We start from the raw sequence: 16,870 nt of genomic DNA, 5'->3' as shown, positions 1-16,870 counted from the left end.
TGTTTGGCCCATGTGGATCCCCAGAAGAATATGCTGTGGCCAGAGAAAAAAACATAATTATTGTACTTTTAAAATATAACATTATCTTGCATTTATTTAGCTTCCAAAATACCGCAAATACATTTTTGCTAGAGTATATTAGTATATTAGGGTTCAGCCTTCCTACCATAGTCACTTTTCCCGTCTCTAAAATGTAGTAAAGAGGCAGCTTTAGTAAAGGAATACTACATGACAGCTTAGGGAAAAGGGAGAATGGGGAAAAAAACCCAACTGACACTGCAAGGAAAATGTAGTTTAATAGAGTCAAGGATGCAGAAAGATAATACTATCTTTGCAAAAATAACTCAATTCTGCATTATGCCTGTAGCACAGTAACACATGAAGGAAAACCTAAGTCAGCATTGTCTCTAAGAAAAATAGGATAGTTAGAGACCAGTCACCAGCATTTTCCAGCAGGACTGCATGCTTGCAGGCATTCTCCCACTCGGGTAACATCCCAGTGGATCGGACTGCTGCCTCTGCCTGAGAGGCTGAAAAGTGGTTTCAAGAAGTTCTCATAACTATCTTAAAAAAAACCACCAACCCCCAAACCAAGCTTTTCCTCATCTAAGTAGAAACATCTTATTCCACTGATCTTAGACTATCAGACAGACCATAAGGCTGTGTGCTTCTGTGGGCTGCCAATATGCCAAGGGTACAAAAAATGAGATTGAGCCTGAATCTATCCAGCTCACCTTTCTTAGGCGGATACCTAGCTGTCTTCACAGGAGTAACTGCCCCACCTGATGCACAATTTTGGAGGCAGTTTTACACCATGTAAGTCTTGGAAGCAGTTCTAATATTTTCTCCAGTAATTGTGGCAGGGTCACAGCTGAAGACAACGCAAACTTTATCCAAAGCCCCCTGAAGTTAATAAAAGCTCCTCTGAATCATTAATACACATTACAGTTCCTAGAAGATAACTAGCCACAGACTCCATCCTTTTCAAACAATCATCAAACATTTATCCTTTTCAAACAGTCATCAAAATTATCATTCAAACATCTGAACTTTTATATGGCTATTATGAGACAGAATTTAAACAGTTCTAGAAAACTTGTTAGAAGGATAATCATTTACAGGTAACTGTCTGGCAGTTTAGCCTCTAATTGCAAATACGCATGATGACTGTATATTGTATTGCAACACTTGTACCATTAGATAGTATGTGAGTTTTGCATGAGATGGCTCAAAAACGAAAACAATCTGCTGTTCTCAGCAAACACAGTGAGCTTGAGGTTTGCTTGTACAGTATACAGTATGTTGGTAACATTAATCTGCTAGCCGTCAAAAGCCACACAGGTATGTGTTTTTCATGTGGTAGCAAAGAATTCAAGAGATCAAGTGATCAACCACTAATTCTGTGAGATGCCATGATTTTCAAACCGGTACAGATTTTCACAGAAAGATCCCAATCTTCCCTCCTATCTGTGGCTTTCCCAAAATGAAAAACTATAATCAGAATAAAAAACAAACAAGAACACTTTTGATCTTTATTTTTAAAGTGAATCAAAGTGATGCTTCTCTCAGCATTCCACTGAGAGACAGTTTCAAACAAGGCATCCTCCTTTTTAGAAATCTTGCAATGCTCTCAATTGGTTTCAGTCATAGCAGTGTTTCATAAAATTTAACATCTTTGCTTCTCACATTTGTTATATTGAACCCTGAAGGTCAGAGGCATCTCAGAAATGATTCAAAGCCACGTGACTCCATGGCCATCTGCTTTTTAACACAGTCTACGCAAATGAAAACATAAAATCAAGCGCCACTTCACAAGCCCTGAGAATACAAAAGCCTTATTGTGCTGACAAACCTTTTTTCTCCTCGAAGCCAGCCTCAGATTTGAGGGTATGGCTGCTACTGTGCAGGGAATCCTTTGAATCTTCATTTTCATCCAGAACCCCAGCAAAGCTGATCTTTCTGTCATACCTGTGCCGGTCCATCTCAGGATCCAGACGCAGCCTGCAGGTCTCCAGATCCTGTGGCAGAATGTAGACCACAGAGATGTGCAAGCAGTATGAGCCCCCATGCTTTTCACTGCAACCATAGAAGGTTCAGGAAGAATTGCTTCAGATGGAAATTTATTTCTATGACACAGTTCTCCATCTACCCTGACACTTTCTAAATCCAACTACTCTTTGGGCTTGCAGCATGCTGAGCCACGCTGTCGGGGTGGAAGAGTTAACAGGTGTTAACACACTTTTCTGGTTAACACTGCTGAGTGAATTGGCACCCTGTCTGCAGGTTCATGAGGGGGAAAACACATAAAAAGTCCCTAATGGATAGGTGACAATAAAAGGTGGCTGTTGCCCAAGATGCTGGGTGGATGGTTAAGTCTCTACTCCAAAAGGCTCTCCTGTGGTTGATCAGGGAATGCATTGCCACCGTACTCATCAGAGGCAGAAAAGCTGAGAGAAAGCTAGCTGACAGTGTGACAGCCGTGACAGCATGGCCCAGAGCAAGCTTTCTGTGTGCAGATGAGGCTGAAAGGACACAGTGGAAAACAGAAAAATGTTGGCTGCACTTAAATTCTGGAAAATAAACAGCACTGCACCAGAGAGAAGCTAGTTTGCACTATCATTTTCTCAACAGAAATGGCACCAGTTGTGCCACCTACTGGCTACCAATTTGGGCCAAAAAAGCAAAAGTCCTAAAACTCCACAAACTATGGATTGTCATCTGCTTTCTCTAACCACAACTAGAAAAAGTGAAAGAAAGACCGTGAACTCCTACACTGGCAAATAGAGTTAAAATGCTGGGCTCTTTAAGAACATCATTTGTACCTTTTGACTGGGGATGTCATCAGCTTTGAGATCTCCTCACCCAAAATCTAACTAGCTGAAATCTAAGATGACACAAAGCTCCTTGCTGTGAGTAAATGGCTGATGAATGTGAATGATAACATCACTGAAATTATCCAAAATAGTTATTCCTGATAAAATTATTTAGGCTCAAGAGAGCTCATACTAGAATTTGCATACAAAACTCCTATAGAAGTTACTGGGAGCTACTTAGGTAGTGACAAAGTCTGCTACTCTAAGAGTTGGTTTGGGGGAAAAAAAAGGGGGGGGTCTTTTCAAACATATGTTCTAGAATGAGCTGTGCTGAAATGGTTTAACTAGCCTATCTAACACTAGCTGAAGGCCCCAAACCATTTTCAGTCAGCTTTGCATCTCCAGGGAAAATTATCATAAATGATTGTCAGAAAAGCTAACAGTTGATTGCCATAAGGGAAGTATTTTGACTTCGCTCAGTAACAAAACCTGGGATATAAGAAGGTGTGTGCCTAAAGTAATGGTTTGTAGTATCTCTAGCATTGAAAACTTCCATGCAAATAGTTGAAAATGTATCTAAGAGTTTAGGATATGAAATAAAGGCTAAAGTGTTTCAGGATAAAAAAAATCTGTGATCAAATCTGTCTGAATTACAGCAGCTTCATAAATTAGCATGCATAAGCTGCGCCATGATAGCAGTACAGGTATATTCAAGGGCACGGTCAGAGTTCCCCTTCCTGGAGTGTTTAAACACATTACTCATCCCAGCTCCTTGTCAACATGCTTACATTGAAAATTGCTGGCCCCACAAATGAACTGACAGAATGAAATACATCCTCTGAGCACACAGTTAGTCTGACTCCATCTATCTTCAGCAACTGCTAAGCTAAAATGAATTACTTTCCACCACAGCAAATGACAAGTTCTAGTTCTCTGCCTCTACTGTGGCAGCAGTAGGCTCCAAGAGAGTGTGTTCATCACCCCCATCCATTTGCAAAGTGAGCTTGTATCTAGTAGTATCTAGTCCACCAGCTTCATTAGAAGGCTTTGGTTGAAACTTCAGTCAGGACTGCCTACCTCACTCAAACATAGGTATGGGTGCTTATGCCCTCAGCCTGGCAAGTCTGGATGGACTGTGGGTAAACTGGTTCACCACAACTAGTTCAGTTGCAAATGCTTCACTTCTTCAAGGCTGCTAAGTCTGTGCTCATACCTATGGAACAGCTATGCCTACAAACACCAGTGGAAGTGAGATTTGCTCTACTGGAATTTCAGCTTTATGGACTGTAACATTATGTACCTGATTCTCCTGGAAAGGAAGCATCACTCCATAAATATAGAGACTTAATATTTTAATCTGGAGTGTTGTTGGCTCTTGTTTTTTCCCCTGTACAAAGTTAAAAGAAGCACTCTATGGCCATTTTCTCTAATAGGCTCTTGCATAACATGACCTTAAGGTTTCTTCTGCCTACACATCACAGAATAATTCTTCCTCCTTCTCTCCCATATACAAGCCTGAAAAGCTATAAATCAGTTGCATTTCTATCTGGCACAAAAGCACAAATTTCTGTTGACCTTCACTACCCAACATATTCTTAGTTCCAAGCCTAACTACTTTACTGAGGTGAATTCTAAACCCTGGTATCATCCTGCTTTTGGACGCAGTTATTTATTATGTGGTAAAAATACCAAGAAAGTGTTTAGGAAGACTTCTGCTGAATTTATCCCTGTGTTTTAAAATTGCCCTTCTTGCATACCTGGGGGCTAAGTCACTTCATCATAGGTCATCTACAGCCTTTGAAATGAATTTCAGAACCTAATTACAATAATGTCCAGCCAAATCAGCCTGACAAGCACAACTGTCATAAGCAAAATTTGATCCAAGTCCGTCATTAACAAAAACCAGAATAGTAGGGCTAAATCCTTCGTGTTCACTTGGAAACTTAATTTCTCATTCTTTCTTTATAATTTTTATCTTGATTTCCTAAAGAAAATAGGCTTAAAAGATGAAAGTGCGCTTGAGCCATTCAATTCTCATCTCATTCCATGCTAACCACCTCTGAAGCTCATGGTCACCTTCAACCCAATTTGACAAAAGATAACTGAGTGCCTGTGTGTTTTGTGAAACAGGCTGAAGACAATGTTAATCAGCATTATTAGACATAAGAAAATCCACACAAGAATGAACCACTGGAAATCAGGTTTCATGGGTTCTGCTACTCACAAAATTAATTGTGACCTAATCAGTCATTTAGCTTACTATTCATTCCAGGATTTGCCTGTGCCTCTCTCAGTCTCATGGAGGTTTATTTCTTTCCTTGCTTCTTTGTCTCTGCTGCTTTCCTCTCTTCCCCCAGTCCCTTCGTCTTATCTTATTAATCAACCCATTTGATGTGCCCTGCCCATCTTCTATTCACCAGACAATGGCTCCTTTCTCCCTGCATCAAAGATCAACTTGAGTTATTACCCCACCCTACCTCTCCTCAGACAGGCCCAGAGCCTAATGATTTCTGTCGGCATGGCTCCCTCTCCAGTGTGTGTTGTCCACTTACCACAAGAGGCTCAGTACGTGGCCTGGGCATGTAGGGAAAGGTCTCTCGAAGGAAAGTGGTTATCTCCAGGAGAAGCTGACAGGCTGCCATTTTCAGTGCAAAAGGACAACAACATTTGGTAGGATTCACAGTGCCTAGGAAAAAAATATTTCTATGGTGAACAAGGAGATTATACAAAACCTGGAACCAAGAGGTGATGGACATTTTCACATATGGTGCACAATGCAGGCTGCACTAAAAAATGAGGAAAACCCAGACTTCTATCTGCGGGAGCATAATCATGGACTCAATGACAGATCAATATGATCATAGTTGAAGACCCTTTACTAGAGCATCAGACATCATTTTATACATTGGTTACATCTGTACATGCGCTTAGCTATTTTACTATTGGTTACACACATTATTCACGTGCTGTCCACGCACCTAGTTACACTTAATGATTGGTTATATCAACGCTGTACATGCGCATAAACATAGGACATAATTGGTTATACCAACTAAAACATGCAAAACTTGTCTCAGTCTAATTGGTCAAGATAAACTGCCGAATTGAGGTTGTTTGTGCCAAGTTCCCTTTATCGTGGAATGCGCACCTGTGTTCTTCTAATTGGCATCTTTCTTTTTTTGTCTTCTTGTTTATTCTGTTCAAGGCCTTCTAAAGGCGTCTGGAATGCTCTTGTGACCGTTAGCTAAATATGTGTCCACATTTATCTATGCTACTTTTCCTACACTAAAAAGAACACAGTCAAACAAATACCAATCCATAATTTTACCAGTGCAGGCAACAGTACTAACACACTATAGTGTACTATAGTTATTATATTATATTGTATTGTATTGTATCGTATTATATTGAAGTAACACTACAGTGTACTATATTATAGCACATCATGGTGAAATACTTACTAAACATGATCTTATAGCATTTTGTATACACCTCATTTAAAGCTAATACAGGTTAAGAAGTAGATACCCTTCTTCCCCCTTACAGTTTTGCATTCAGCCAAATCTTCTACAGTTCTAGAAAAGAGCCACTTTCAAATACAGAAACATTTCTCAAAATATATGGAGTTATGACTAGCGAGCAAAGAGGTACTGTGCCTATTATTAATTACTACCCTGATAACCAGAAAAGACAGCCTCCTTTGAATTCGGGCTTCTTTATTTGTGCAAAGAATCCAAGTGCCATTTAAAGATAACCAAGAAAAAAATAAATCAAACTGCTTAATCAAACTATACATTCAAATGCTTAACCTAAAACAAAGGGGAAAAGGGAAGAGGGATTATTGAAATACTTGAAGTTTTGTCTCAACTGAGTCTAAACAATCAGCTTTAAAAGCCCTATACTTTGTAACCCATCTAATCACATTCAAAGCTTGAAAGGTATGAAGGATTCTTCAGTGTGTGATCGATTTGAAATATACTACTTAGGATAATGGACAGCAAAAAAAGTAAATAAAAAAATTGGTTGTGACAACAACTAACCACACCCATTTTTTAATAATGCCTGATATTACCATCTACATACATTTCAGAGAGATTTGTGTTTTCACTTGCTTCCCCCCATGTATGATCTAAGTACTTTTTGCAAAGAAACACTCCAAACCAAACAAGTGAGAGGACATTGGAGGGATCAGATGAAACCAGATTAATTCTGTGATGCTTGCTAATTCCTCTGTACACATTACCAGTAATGAATTATGGACTTTGTAGGGACTAAAATAATCTGAACTATCAAATACGGATGACATGTACAGTGTAATGGAATATCTGACTGCATATTTTGTGTTCCTCAGTCTATTCCCTGCAGCATACAGGGCAGCTTTTGAATAATCTCTGCCTTCAGCAAGAATGCAGAACAGTTATTTTCAGACCCTGGCTTTCAGGAGAGTACTTGAGTTTTTAAATGGTTTTCTAGACCACAACCTGTTCTCTCTGTTTGCTTGTCTTAGGTAACCCTTTTAAAGCAGTCCCACATCCCCTTGAGTGCCTGATATCAGTGGCTGAACAGGGACAAGAAAGCCTATTCTGTCACTCCGTCATGGGAATGCAGTTGTTCATTCATGGTGCAGGAGAGGGAAAATTTTGGGTGCACCCTCCTCCTGCTTTGGATATATGTCCTAAAGGGCCAATAAAATATCCAGAACAGCCACCTACATTCACATAGCTGCTAGCGCTGGCACACCACATAGTGGCACATGTGAGGGTCTAGCTTAGGGCCAACACCTTCTCTTGAGATCATTTCCCACAAATGCTATTTCACTGCTCCCACCTACTCCTCTCTACTCCAAAGTTGGCCTTTATGCAGTGATAAGAACAAACCCAGAACCACAGAAAAAGAAACCAGAAGATACATAAACAGTGCTAGCACACTACATCCAATGGTGAACAACAGTACATGTACACAGGAACCAGTACATTACAGCACACACATATATACAAATGGTGTCTGGAGAGGACATAATGTTTGTTACCACCTTCACCTACACCTACAACAATATGTGTTTTGACTTAATTTATTTTGATTCACAGGGTTTGTTATAATTTGCATGCCTATCTAGACTTTCGGAATCAATGATCTGTCACCCCCCTCCCACTCTTATGTACACACAGGCGCAAATCTGTGTGTTTTAGTCATCTTGTTGTTATACAGATTTTTAATGATACTTTTTATACGACAGTGCTACATTTCTGCCTGAGAATCAGGCAAATATACTGAAGTCAAGATTTAAAAGCCTTTGGTAGAGCTGTGCCAATTCACATCAGGTAAGGACATGACTCTTCAATGTTAAGAAACAGAAAAGCAGCTGATCTTACACAAATATTTTGGCAGAAATAACTGGGAAGAATGGGAGTCTGAACCACTTTTGGCACTCAGGTGACAGCAAGACTCAAGAAATAAATTATTACCCTGCTTATAATCGCAGTTGCCAGTATACAGGAATTGCAACTCACTGCCTGGTTTCCCCCCCTTTTCCTTCAAAGTCTCTTAGTACTGCTACCCATCTGTCATGTTGTACATCCAGGCATGGAAAGAACAGGGAAAGAAGCTGGGGTGAAGGTGAGGGACTGGGAAATACAGCTGGGTGGCAAGAGGATGAAAAGAGAAGAAAAATTAAGTGCTCCTAAAGCAGAGGTTCTTACAAGCGGGGGTTCTTGTAGTAAAGGGAGTCTCCTTACTGTCATCTAAAAAGTCTTCTTCCTCATCCTCCTTTCTGAGGCGCCTCTTGGTTTCTTCATCATAAATGAGGCCCAGCAGGTTGGCAGGGCTCTCACTCTCAGCATGGCACAGCTCGTTGAGGCGGACACCGATTGCCTGCAGGCAGGGAGAAAGAGAAAGCACAAGGAGGTAAGAATTTCAGCCCCACTCACTGGTGGTCAAGGGCTCTGCCCTGTGCATGCTGTGGAGATGTTCCACCCAGAACAGAATGTCCTGGCTTTATTTTTATTGTCTGTGAATGCAGTGAAATAGAGAAAGGGATGACAGAAGATTAATTGCTACCGAACCTATAATTTATTTCTCCCCTTTTTTCAACCAAAATTTGTAAACACTGTCAAATTTCAGGATGAAAAATTTTTGCAGATTTGGATAAGTAACAAAAAAACCCCCAAACCCGCACATGATAGGCAGGAGGAGATTAGGTCATTATTTTGTATGAATTTCTTCCAATTTTCTTTCTGCCCTCGATATATGTGTTCCAGATTTTTGCTAAGTCTTTCCACTGAGAATGTACGTCTTCTGTTTAAGAAACTATCTTGTGACTTAGGAATCCAGTAACAGTCCCTGTTTCCTCTGCAAAACTGTTGTTGAATGCCCACGGGAAAGCCTGCTTCCATCTTTAAAGAGACTCCTTGATGCACTTTCCAAAAATGAGCTGACAACATGCTTATAAAAGCTGGGGAGGTGCATGGGCAATGGTGTAAAGGAGATCCATGTAAAGAACACAGACAGACAGATTTCCACTGAATACTGTTACATTCTCCAGAAAGGCATTGATCAGCAAAGCTACAGATAAGAGTGTGTTAGCAAGAAGAATGCTTTCCTGCTAAGACACTTCAGAGCTCTTAAGGATTTTCTTTGCTGCAGGTAGGCGAAGAGAACACAGGCAAGTATGTAAAAGTTTATCCTGTGATATCATCACTTTGTAAGGGAGGAAATGTATTTAATTACAGTTTTCATCAGCACTTGCCATTTGGCCTTTTTGGTTTGGTGATATTTTCAGAGAAAGATACTGAAGAGGTTTTCTGAATCTTCTGCAAGTCAAAACTGATGGTCATGCCAGCACCATATAATTTTCCTGTCTCAGCTGAAGTGATGCAGAAATACACAAACAGTCACTTATTGTGGCTGTTCTTCCTTGCTACTAAGCAGTTCCTGTGAAATCCAGCAAAAATGAAGAGGGTAGACTCTGCTACACAAAGAGAATAAGGTGATAGTGTTGTGGTTTGCAAGCTGATGCAAATAGTTGCCAATCTCAGCTATCTGTGAGCCTGCACATTGCTAAATAAACTCCACATCTCTCACAATTTTTTCCCCTTTCATGTTCCAGGCATTTAAAGGAAGAAATGTTCTGCATGTCTCTCCACAAAGCAGTAATTTATCACATCTTATTTATGCTGTGTTGTCCACCCTAATATTAAGGCAATCATATATAATCCCACAGCTTCCTATCTAATGAGCACTGAATTCCTAACAAGTACTATGTGCATGAATTATGCTTGGTTTTCCTAGCAAATGGAGAGCATGCCACACTTTAAAAGAAAATGCCTCTTAACAGAAGCAGCCAAAGGAAGTGACGGACTGACTTGATCAGAATAGATTTAACATTGTATTATTTCAAAAGACAGCATAACAAGTGAGATTGCTTGATTCAATAGGCTTATCACTGTTACAGGCAGTCCAAATCCCACCTCATGTGGTTTACCACTGTTATTCTCTGATGGCTATTAGGCAGGCTGAATTAAAGGAGTTGGGTGGGGAATAGAGGTTTTACATTCATTCTAGGTCTCACTAAACTTTGACAATAGCACTGTATATCACAATTAGTAAGCAATGACGGACAAGCAAGCATCCATAATTAGCACAAATCTCCAGCCTTATTTACTGCAAGAAAAAAACAGAACAAGGCCACAGTGCATTCAGAGACTAATATATTATTTTCTCTTTGTCCAGGAATCTTCCTTCCAGAGCAGCAGCTCTGCTGCCACCAAGCAGCAAGGATGGCATGCTGTAGTGTTGACAAGGATCTGACAGCATGGAGGCAGAGATGAGCTGAGCGAGTAGCCCATCTTGGTACTGGAGCTGCTTAGGAGCTATGCGAGTGCAGTCATTCCACCCTTCAGGCTGATATTGCCCACAGTGAAATGGGCAGGTTAACACACAGAAATGGTGTTCTACAGCATGTTCTACAGCAGGTGCCTGTACTACAGCAACAGAAAGCTGTTTCTCCTCACTGTTCACCTTACCTGGTTGGAATCTGGTCAGAGCCAACAAAAGCAGCCAGCTGAGGAACACAGCTTGCAGGGCCCCAGCCCTACAGGCTTGGCTGGTGGCTGCTGCTTATGCTTGCAGCCAGCTTCATCTGAAACAGCTTCTGGGAGGAAAAGCAGTGTCAGAGGACCAGCCTTGCCCAGCATTCAACATAAAGGACATAAAGGAACTGCACCTCAGCAGTGCTACATACAGACCAATCCTGAAGCATGACTCTGTTTGGGGGCCAGTGATGCTGTGGGTAACTATACTGTCCTAGCCTCCAGTGAGAAGAAACAGAAATAATGAGTGGCAGGACAACTTGTAGTAAAAAGAGAAGAAATTTGCACTGTAAAGGCTAGTCCCCAAATCTTCAGCCTTACAGTAAAGTAAAAATAAGGCTTTTCCCTTCTGGGATGTTCCTAAGCAGCTAGCAAACACACACTATTCCTAGCATGGAGAATGTATTCAGTTAAGTCTTACAATGCTGTTAAAGTTAAGGGGAAGAGAATTATGTTAAGTTGCCTGCCATCAGATTTCCTTGGCTCCTTTCTTGTAATCTTGCATCATGTGGTGGTACTTTACCATTTTGAAAAGAAAACCTTCCTAGACTTTTTCCAGCTCAGGCTATTTCAGTTTCTAAAAATGGCAGCTGAAGGGGAATCTAACTGGCTTCTAATAGTTACTGACTTGCTTTCTCCCATTTTTGTCAGAATCTGAAAAAAAAGGAATGTCTAGAAGCATAGAGTCCACAAACAGAGATGTATAGTCCTGACTGTCAGCGACGCATGCAAAAATACAAGGACTATGTAATCCTATGTTTTTCATGTGGAAGGAGTTCTCAAAGGAGTTAGGCTAAGGTGGTGACTTCACGGAATACAGAAGCAAATACATTCACACTACACACTTTTTCAAGGAACTTTGGTATTTGTGCTGTTATTAAGATAGTCACCTGTGTTTGAGATATAACAGAGAGTAAGTAGGGTGCCCAGGTAGCACTCCCTGAGTTAGCTTCAGAAATGGAAGGAGGAGAGCTGCCAAGAGACAAAGCTTATTAGCTTGGGTGCTCAGACCCAAGCTAGGTTCTCCCCCTGGGCTGTGTTTTGTGGTGGGAATGTATTGACACGGTCAGCACTAGCTCAAGGTTTCCTACAATGTGCTCCACTGAGAAGCATGCATTGGTTTAACATAGGAGAATACAGGTCAGCAAGGCTTTTTTGGCATTGCTTATTTAAGTACCCCAAGATTGCAGAATACAGTTTTCAAATTCCCCTGAGCCTTGGATTTTATGTCTTTTTTTTTTTTTTTTTTTGATCATGATGCTCACTGTAAAAATCTCTGGTTTTGTGAAGAGAGCTGAGAAGCACAAAGCTCACTTCCAGATACATATATGTAACAGGCACCAAAGAGGTCAAAGGAACTTCTCCCACTCTTTTGAGTTGTGTGAAATGACTTGCAGTAAGTGCCAGACCTCCAGCAGGTATAGCCTGGTGGGTTTCCAAACAAATTGCAAGGTGGCACTGACAGGGCAATTGCCTAGTTCATGTATGGTAAGAGATCGTGATCAAATAAAACTTGAAGAAGCCAAGCTCAAAACAAACAGAGACAGTTCTTTAGATGACATGTAGCAGCCCTGTAGAATTCACTGCCAAAGAATGATGAATGCTAACAGTTTGTATGGGTGCAAAGAGAGACTGAGTGTGTACGTCAAAGAGAAATCCGTTACTAAATATACAGCACCACATCTAGCTCAAGCAGCCCTGGGCTAAAAATATTTGGAAGCTAGAAAAAAGCAAGTAGTATCACCCTCCCTGCTCTCACTCTTCCTTAGGCATTTACATATGACAAGTGCTGGAAACAGGAGAGTGGACCAAATGGATCCTCAGAGGGAACATGGCAGGGTGAGGGGAGGGAAGGGGACACTGTTACGTCCTAACAAAGTCCATTTCCATTAGGAGATGAGCTGATTCTGGCAGGCTGTGAAGTGCAAGTTGGAAGCGAGGTTTATGAGTCCCCATTTTACTGGAACTGAAATTCTGTACAGGATCCAATTACCTTTACATTTTAGTATATTTTTTAATGTAAATAGAATAGAAACTTACATCTCCCCACTGGTAGAAGAGCTTAGCTGCATTCCATTGCAGCTTCTGGTTCCTTTTGTTGCCCACAATGGGAGAACGTCCACGGGACAGGCCTTTCTTAGTAATGTTCACATGGTGGCCTTTCATCCACTCAGGCCAGTTGCCACGATTACAGCGGTGAACGAAGCGTGCACATTCGAGGAACAGGGCTGCTCTTGCCACTACAGGAGCTTCCTGAAATGTTTGCAAAAAATCTTCCTAAATACAATTACATTGGAAAAACTCTCTGAGCATAGGATTTTGTGCTTTCATCAATTGCTTTGCAAGCTTGCCATGGAGTCACACAGACTGAGCAGTCTCTCCATCAAAATCTGAAACCAGGATCTCTGCCGTTAAGTTTCACCTCTTGAGCTAATAAAACCAAGGCTCATAAACACTGAACAGTTATGCTTAGTCCAACCACTAGAGGGGCAAAAAGAGCCACATTATAAACAACCTTGTACCAGTACTCCTCCCTAACACTTTCAGAAACCATGTAACTGCTAAAAAGAAGCGTGCATCTGACACTGTTACTGGAGGAATGAGTCAAGTTTTCTTTTCACCTTCACTAGTAAGGCTGCCAATATTGTAAGTGAAAATGGCAGCATGGCCACATGAATCCTAGCATTTGTCATGTTCAGTTCTGCTTGCGCACCTTGGGGGTGGAAGCATGAATGGAGGTTTGCTGAAACTAGGAAGAGTGCTATTGAAATCCATTACTGGCGTAAGTCAACAAAATTTCACTGGCCTAACTTCAATGGCCTTAGCAAGCATCAGATAATTTAGTACTGAAACATCAGGCAGCCGAGTTTTGAAGTGATCGACTATTTTCCAGAGGAAAATCCTCCTGTCCTCAGCTTGAAAGAGAACTTTAATGAGAGAAATTATATTGAGTGTATCTTAATTTGTATTAAATCACCCAGCAGGACCCATGTTAGACCAATAAAGAATGCTTCTGAAACTCTCAAATATGTTAAAAAATGGACACTGTAATTTGTTTCCTAAAGGGTAGCTTAGACTCAGGAAGGAGCTTTACTCCCAGCAGTCTACAACTCTGCAAAAATAACATCTTTACAGACACGGAGAGTGACTAAAAGCAAATGGTTCTTCTCATTTCCATTTAATTTCCCCCCTCTCTTCCTGCAATTTGCACAAGCAAAAACTCCTATGGCCAGCAGGTTGTAAAATTAAAAATACAACAATGTCCACAATTTACAAGCTGGCTTTGAAAGGTTCCCTACCAGGGATTTCACAGAGCACAAACGTGTATTCCACACATTTAGATGCTGACAGCTTTAATGAGGCAATTTAAACAGATGAGCACCTACTTATAAGGGGAGGTTCCTCATCTGTGGTCCATCCATAAATAACAGATGGTCCCTGAGACCACGGAAGATGGTCTGTGGAACATTATTAAATAGTGCCTCCAATAGTGCTTTAATCAAAAGTTGAAAGCAAGGAATTTTGGACCAATGCTCCAAAAGTTTGGGAACTGATTTAAGAAATTCTGTACTGCAGCTAAACTTACAGCCAGAAATTACTACCAACAGGATTGAAAAAAGTCAAGCCTTTTAGGGGACTAGCAAAAAAAAAAAAAAAAAGGATTATGTTTTGTCTACATTAACAAGAAAATACATGTTAATTGCTTCCTGACACAACATCCTGTTGCAGCTTTTTGCTCATAATTCATTCAAATGTTGGAAGAAAATAGCAAACTCTTAGCAATTCTTTTGAATAAGAACATTAAAGCTGGCCCAATGTTCTGATGAGGAAGGCAGAAATCTGAAGCCAGACACTCATTGACAACCAGAAACAAAACTAATACTTAGCACCTGGAAAAACTATTACAAATTGCTTGTTGCTGACATGCAATACAGAACACAGAATAGGTGTGGATTTTATTCTTTTATTCTCACAGACTAAAACCTTAACCATGGAGACATACATGAAAAGATGAAGCCCCAGCCCTAGTCTCCTCCTGTTTTAGTTCACCACTGGTAAAGTCACAATTTCTTAGCATATAGGAATCTTGTAAAGATATGTGTTGTAAACATTATGGAAGCACTCAACTACTATAACTGAAGGAGGATATGTAGGATGGGGGGTAAAGGGAAGGAGCAGAAGTTCCAAATTAAAAATCACTGAAAACACCCCCTGCATGAAGGAGGACTTTCTGAACGTCATGGGGCACAAGCTCCCTGTGATTGCTTACCTGAGGCTCAGAGAAACCTGAAGCAGCAGCAAGAGAAAGATGAAGATGTGACAGAATGGACAGGGATGGATTCACACCACAGAGAAACACATCACAAATGGAGAGAAATGAATCAGGCAGGTGACGCATAGCTGAAAAGAACACAAGTTACCATGGTCACTGTCAAAACTTAACACAGCAGCAATACTCTCACAAGCCTGCCAGTGCCTGTGAAACTGTTCACAAGTCCACTTTTAACATCAGACCTAATATATCGCTTTGCCTTTTGAAAATTGTTCTTGTACTGTATAAATTGACATGAATAAGAATCCATCATTTTCTTAACAAAATTCCAAGTACTCCCATTGGAGCTCTTCAACAGAGAACCTGATTTGTGCTAATAACAGCAAAAGCAATGACCTGGGTGGGAGGGATCACATACAGAATGGATTTGGAATTTTACAGCATCACATTACTGTTCAAGTAAAGCTGATTCTGCAGAGTTTTATGACTGCAGAGCATTTAGGTCCAGTTTTGTTTTCAAGGGCGATGAATTTTATAAGACTAATCAACCAGTGGTAATTTTCTTGTGCCCTTTCTTATACTCCACAAGGCACTTCAAGCAAAAATTCATTTCCACTGGTCTTTTCAAGAAAAAAAATAATTAAAAAAAAGGGCAAAATAGCAACAATCTACTTTTAAAAAGTAAATGAAGTAAATTCAAGTACTGTCAAAAGATGCTGACTGGGTACCTCTGCTTTGTCTAGCCACAAGATAAGTCTGGCATGAGAAGTAACTTAGCAGGTATATGAAGACAGGTCACGAGTAAATTATTAAACAATGTCTTAGAGAATTGCCTCAAAAACATTAGTTCAAATCTCTCTGATGATATCTAAAAATGGTCAAGTACAATCCATGACACAGCTCTTTGTTTCTGTTCCCAGTCATCTACTCTGGGAACCTGTTTGGAGGAATCTCTGATTTCATACCAGGTCATATGCTCTCTTATGGACAATATTTCTGCTATGGAAACAGGAACAGTAGAGCTTGCCTAAGACCCTGAGTGACATGGAGTCAGGATACTGGCAAGTATGCTTGCAGTTTAGACTGTGCTTCTGCTATCCCAATACTTAGTAGGTCCTCTCAAACACAGCCCTGCCATAAAGCAGCACCATTTTGGCATTTCAACAAGGCTAAGAGATTTACATGTTAGAACAGATCAGCTCACACATCTTATTGGAGAAGTGTAATGGTGATAGGTGTCACACATTGCTAAACCGGTCAAAGAAAAGCTTGTATTTCCCCACCTGAGTCATTTACACCAGTCTAATTAGGATACTTTAGGTAACTTCTTTACAAAATGCTAGGTAGCAGCTCATTGGTACCCTCTGCAGAAACTTGACCACAGATGGAAATACTGTATTACTTGCCTTTCAACCTCTAAAGTTTCTTAAAAAGCAGGAGAAAATAAATTTTACTATTGCTAAATCTGGATTTAAGTTGGTGACATAAGGATGAAACTGCAACATATTATCAATTGTCATTGAATGTTTGCAAAGCCATAAATCAATTGTAGTTTTATAAAATTCAGTCAAGGATGGATGCTGATTCTAGGAAAATACGTTAACTACATATTTTCTAAACCTAAGGCAACACTCAGTTTAATATATAAATAAGTAATTACCTCCATAAGGATGCAGCCTTTGTTTCACTGTTCTAAA

The 16,870-nt window shown here is 40.4% G+C and overlaps 1 protein-coding gene across 2 annotated transcripts in view; it reads right to left on the bottom strand.

Annotated features, from left to right (window-relative positions):
* The window catches only part of UNC80 (unc-80 homolog (C. elegans)), a 132,306-nt gene that overhangs the window by 65,655 nt on the left and 49,781 nt on the right, over positions 1-16,870 (bottom strand). For both annotated transcript variants that reach the window (XM_010583247.1, XM_010583248.1), the window contains exons 23-26: positions 12,941-13,153; positions 8,549-8,684; positions 5,366-5,499; positions 1,853-2,018 (exon numbers count right to left, since the gene is read on the bottom strand). In XM_010583247.1, the coding sequence (XP_010581549.1) occupies positions 1,853-2,018; positions 5,366-5,499; positions 8,549-8,684; positions 12,941-13,153 (649 nt within the window). The remainder of the gene's footprint in view (positions 1-1,852; positions 2,019-5,365; positions 5,500-8,548; positions 8,685-12,940; positions 13,154-16,870) is intronic.

This window comes from Haliaeetus leucocephalus, unplaced genomic scaffold, assembly GCF_000737465.1.
Source record: "Haliaeetus leucocephalus isolate CR32 unplaced genomic scaffold, Haliaeetus_leucocephalus-4.0 Scaffold880, whole genome shotgun sequence".
NCBI lineage: Eukaryota > Metazoa > Chordata > Aves > Accipitriformes > Accipitridae > Haliaeetus > Haliaeetus leucocephalus.
Note: the sequence above shows the minus strand (reverse complement) of the source record. Positions and strands in the feature narration are given on the sequence as shown.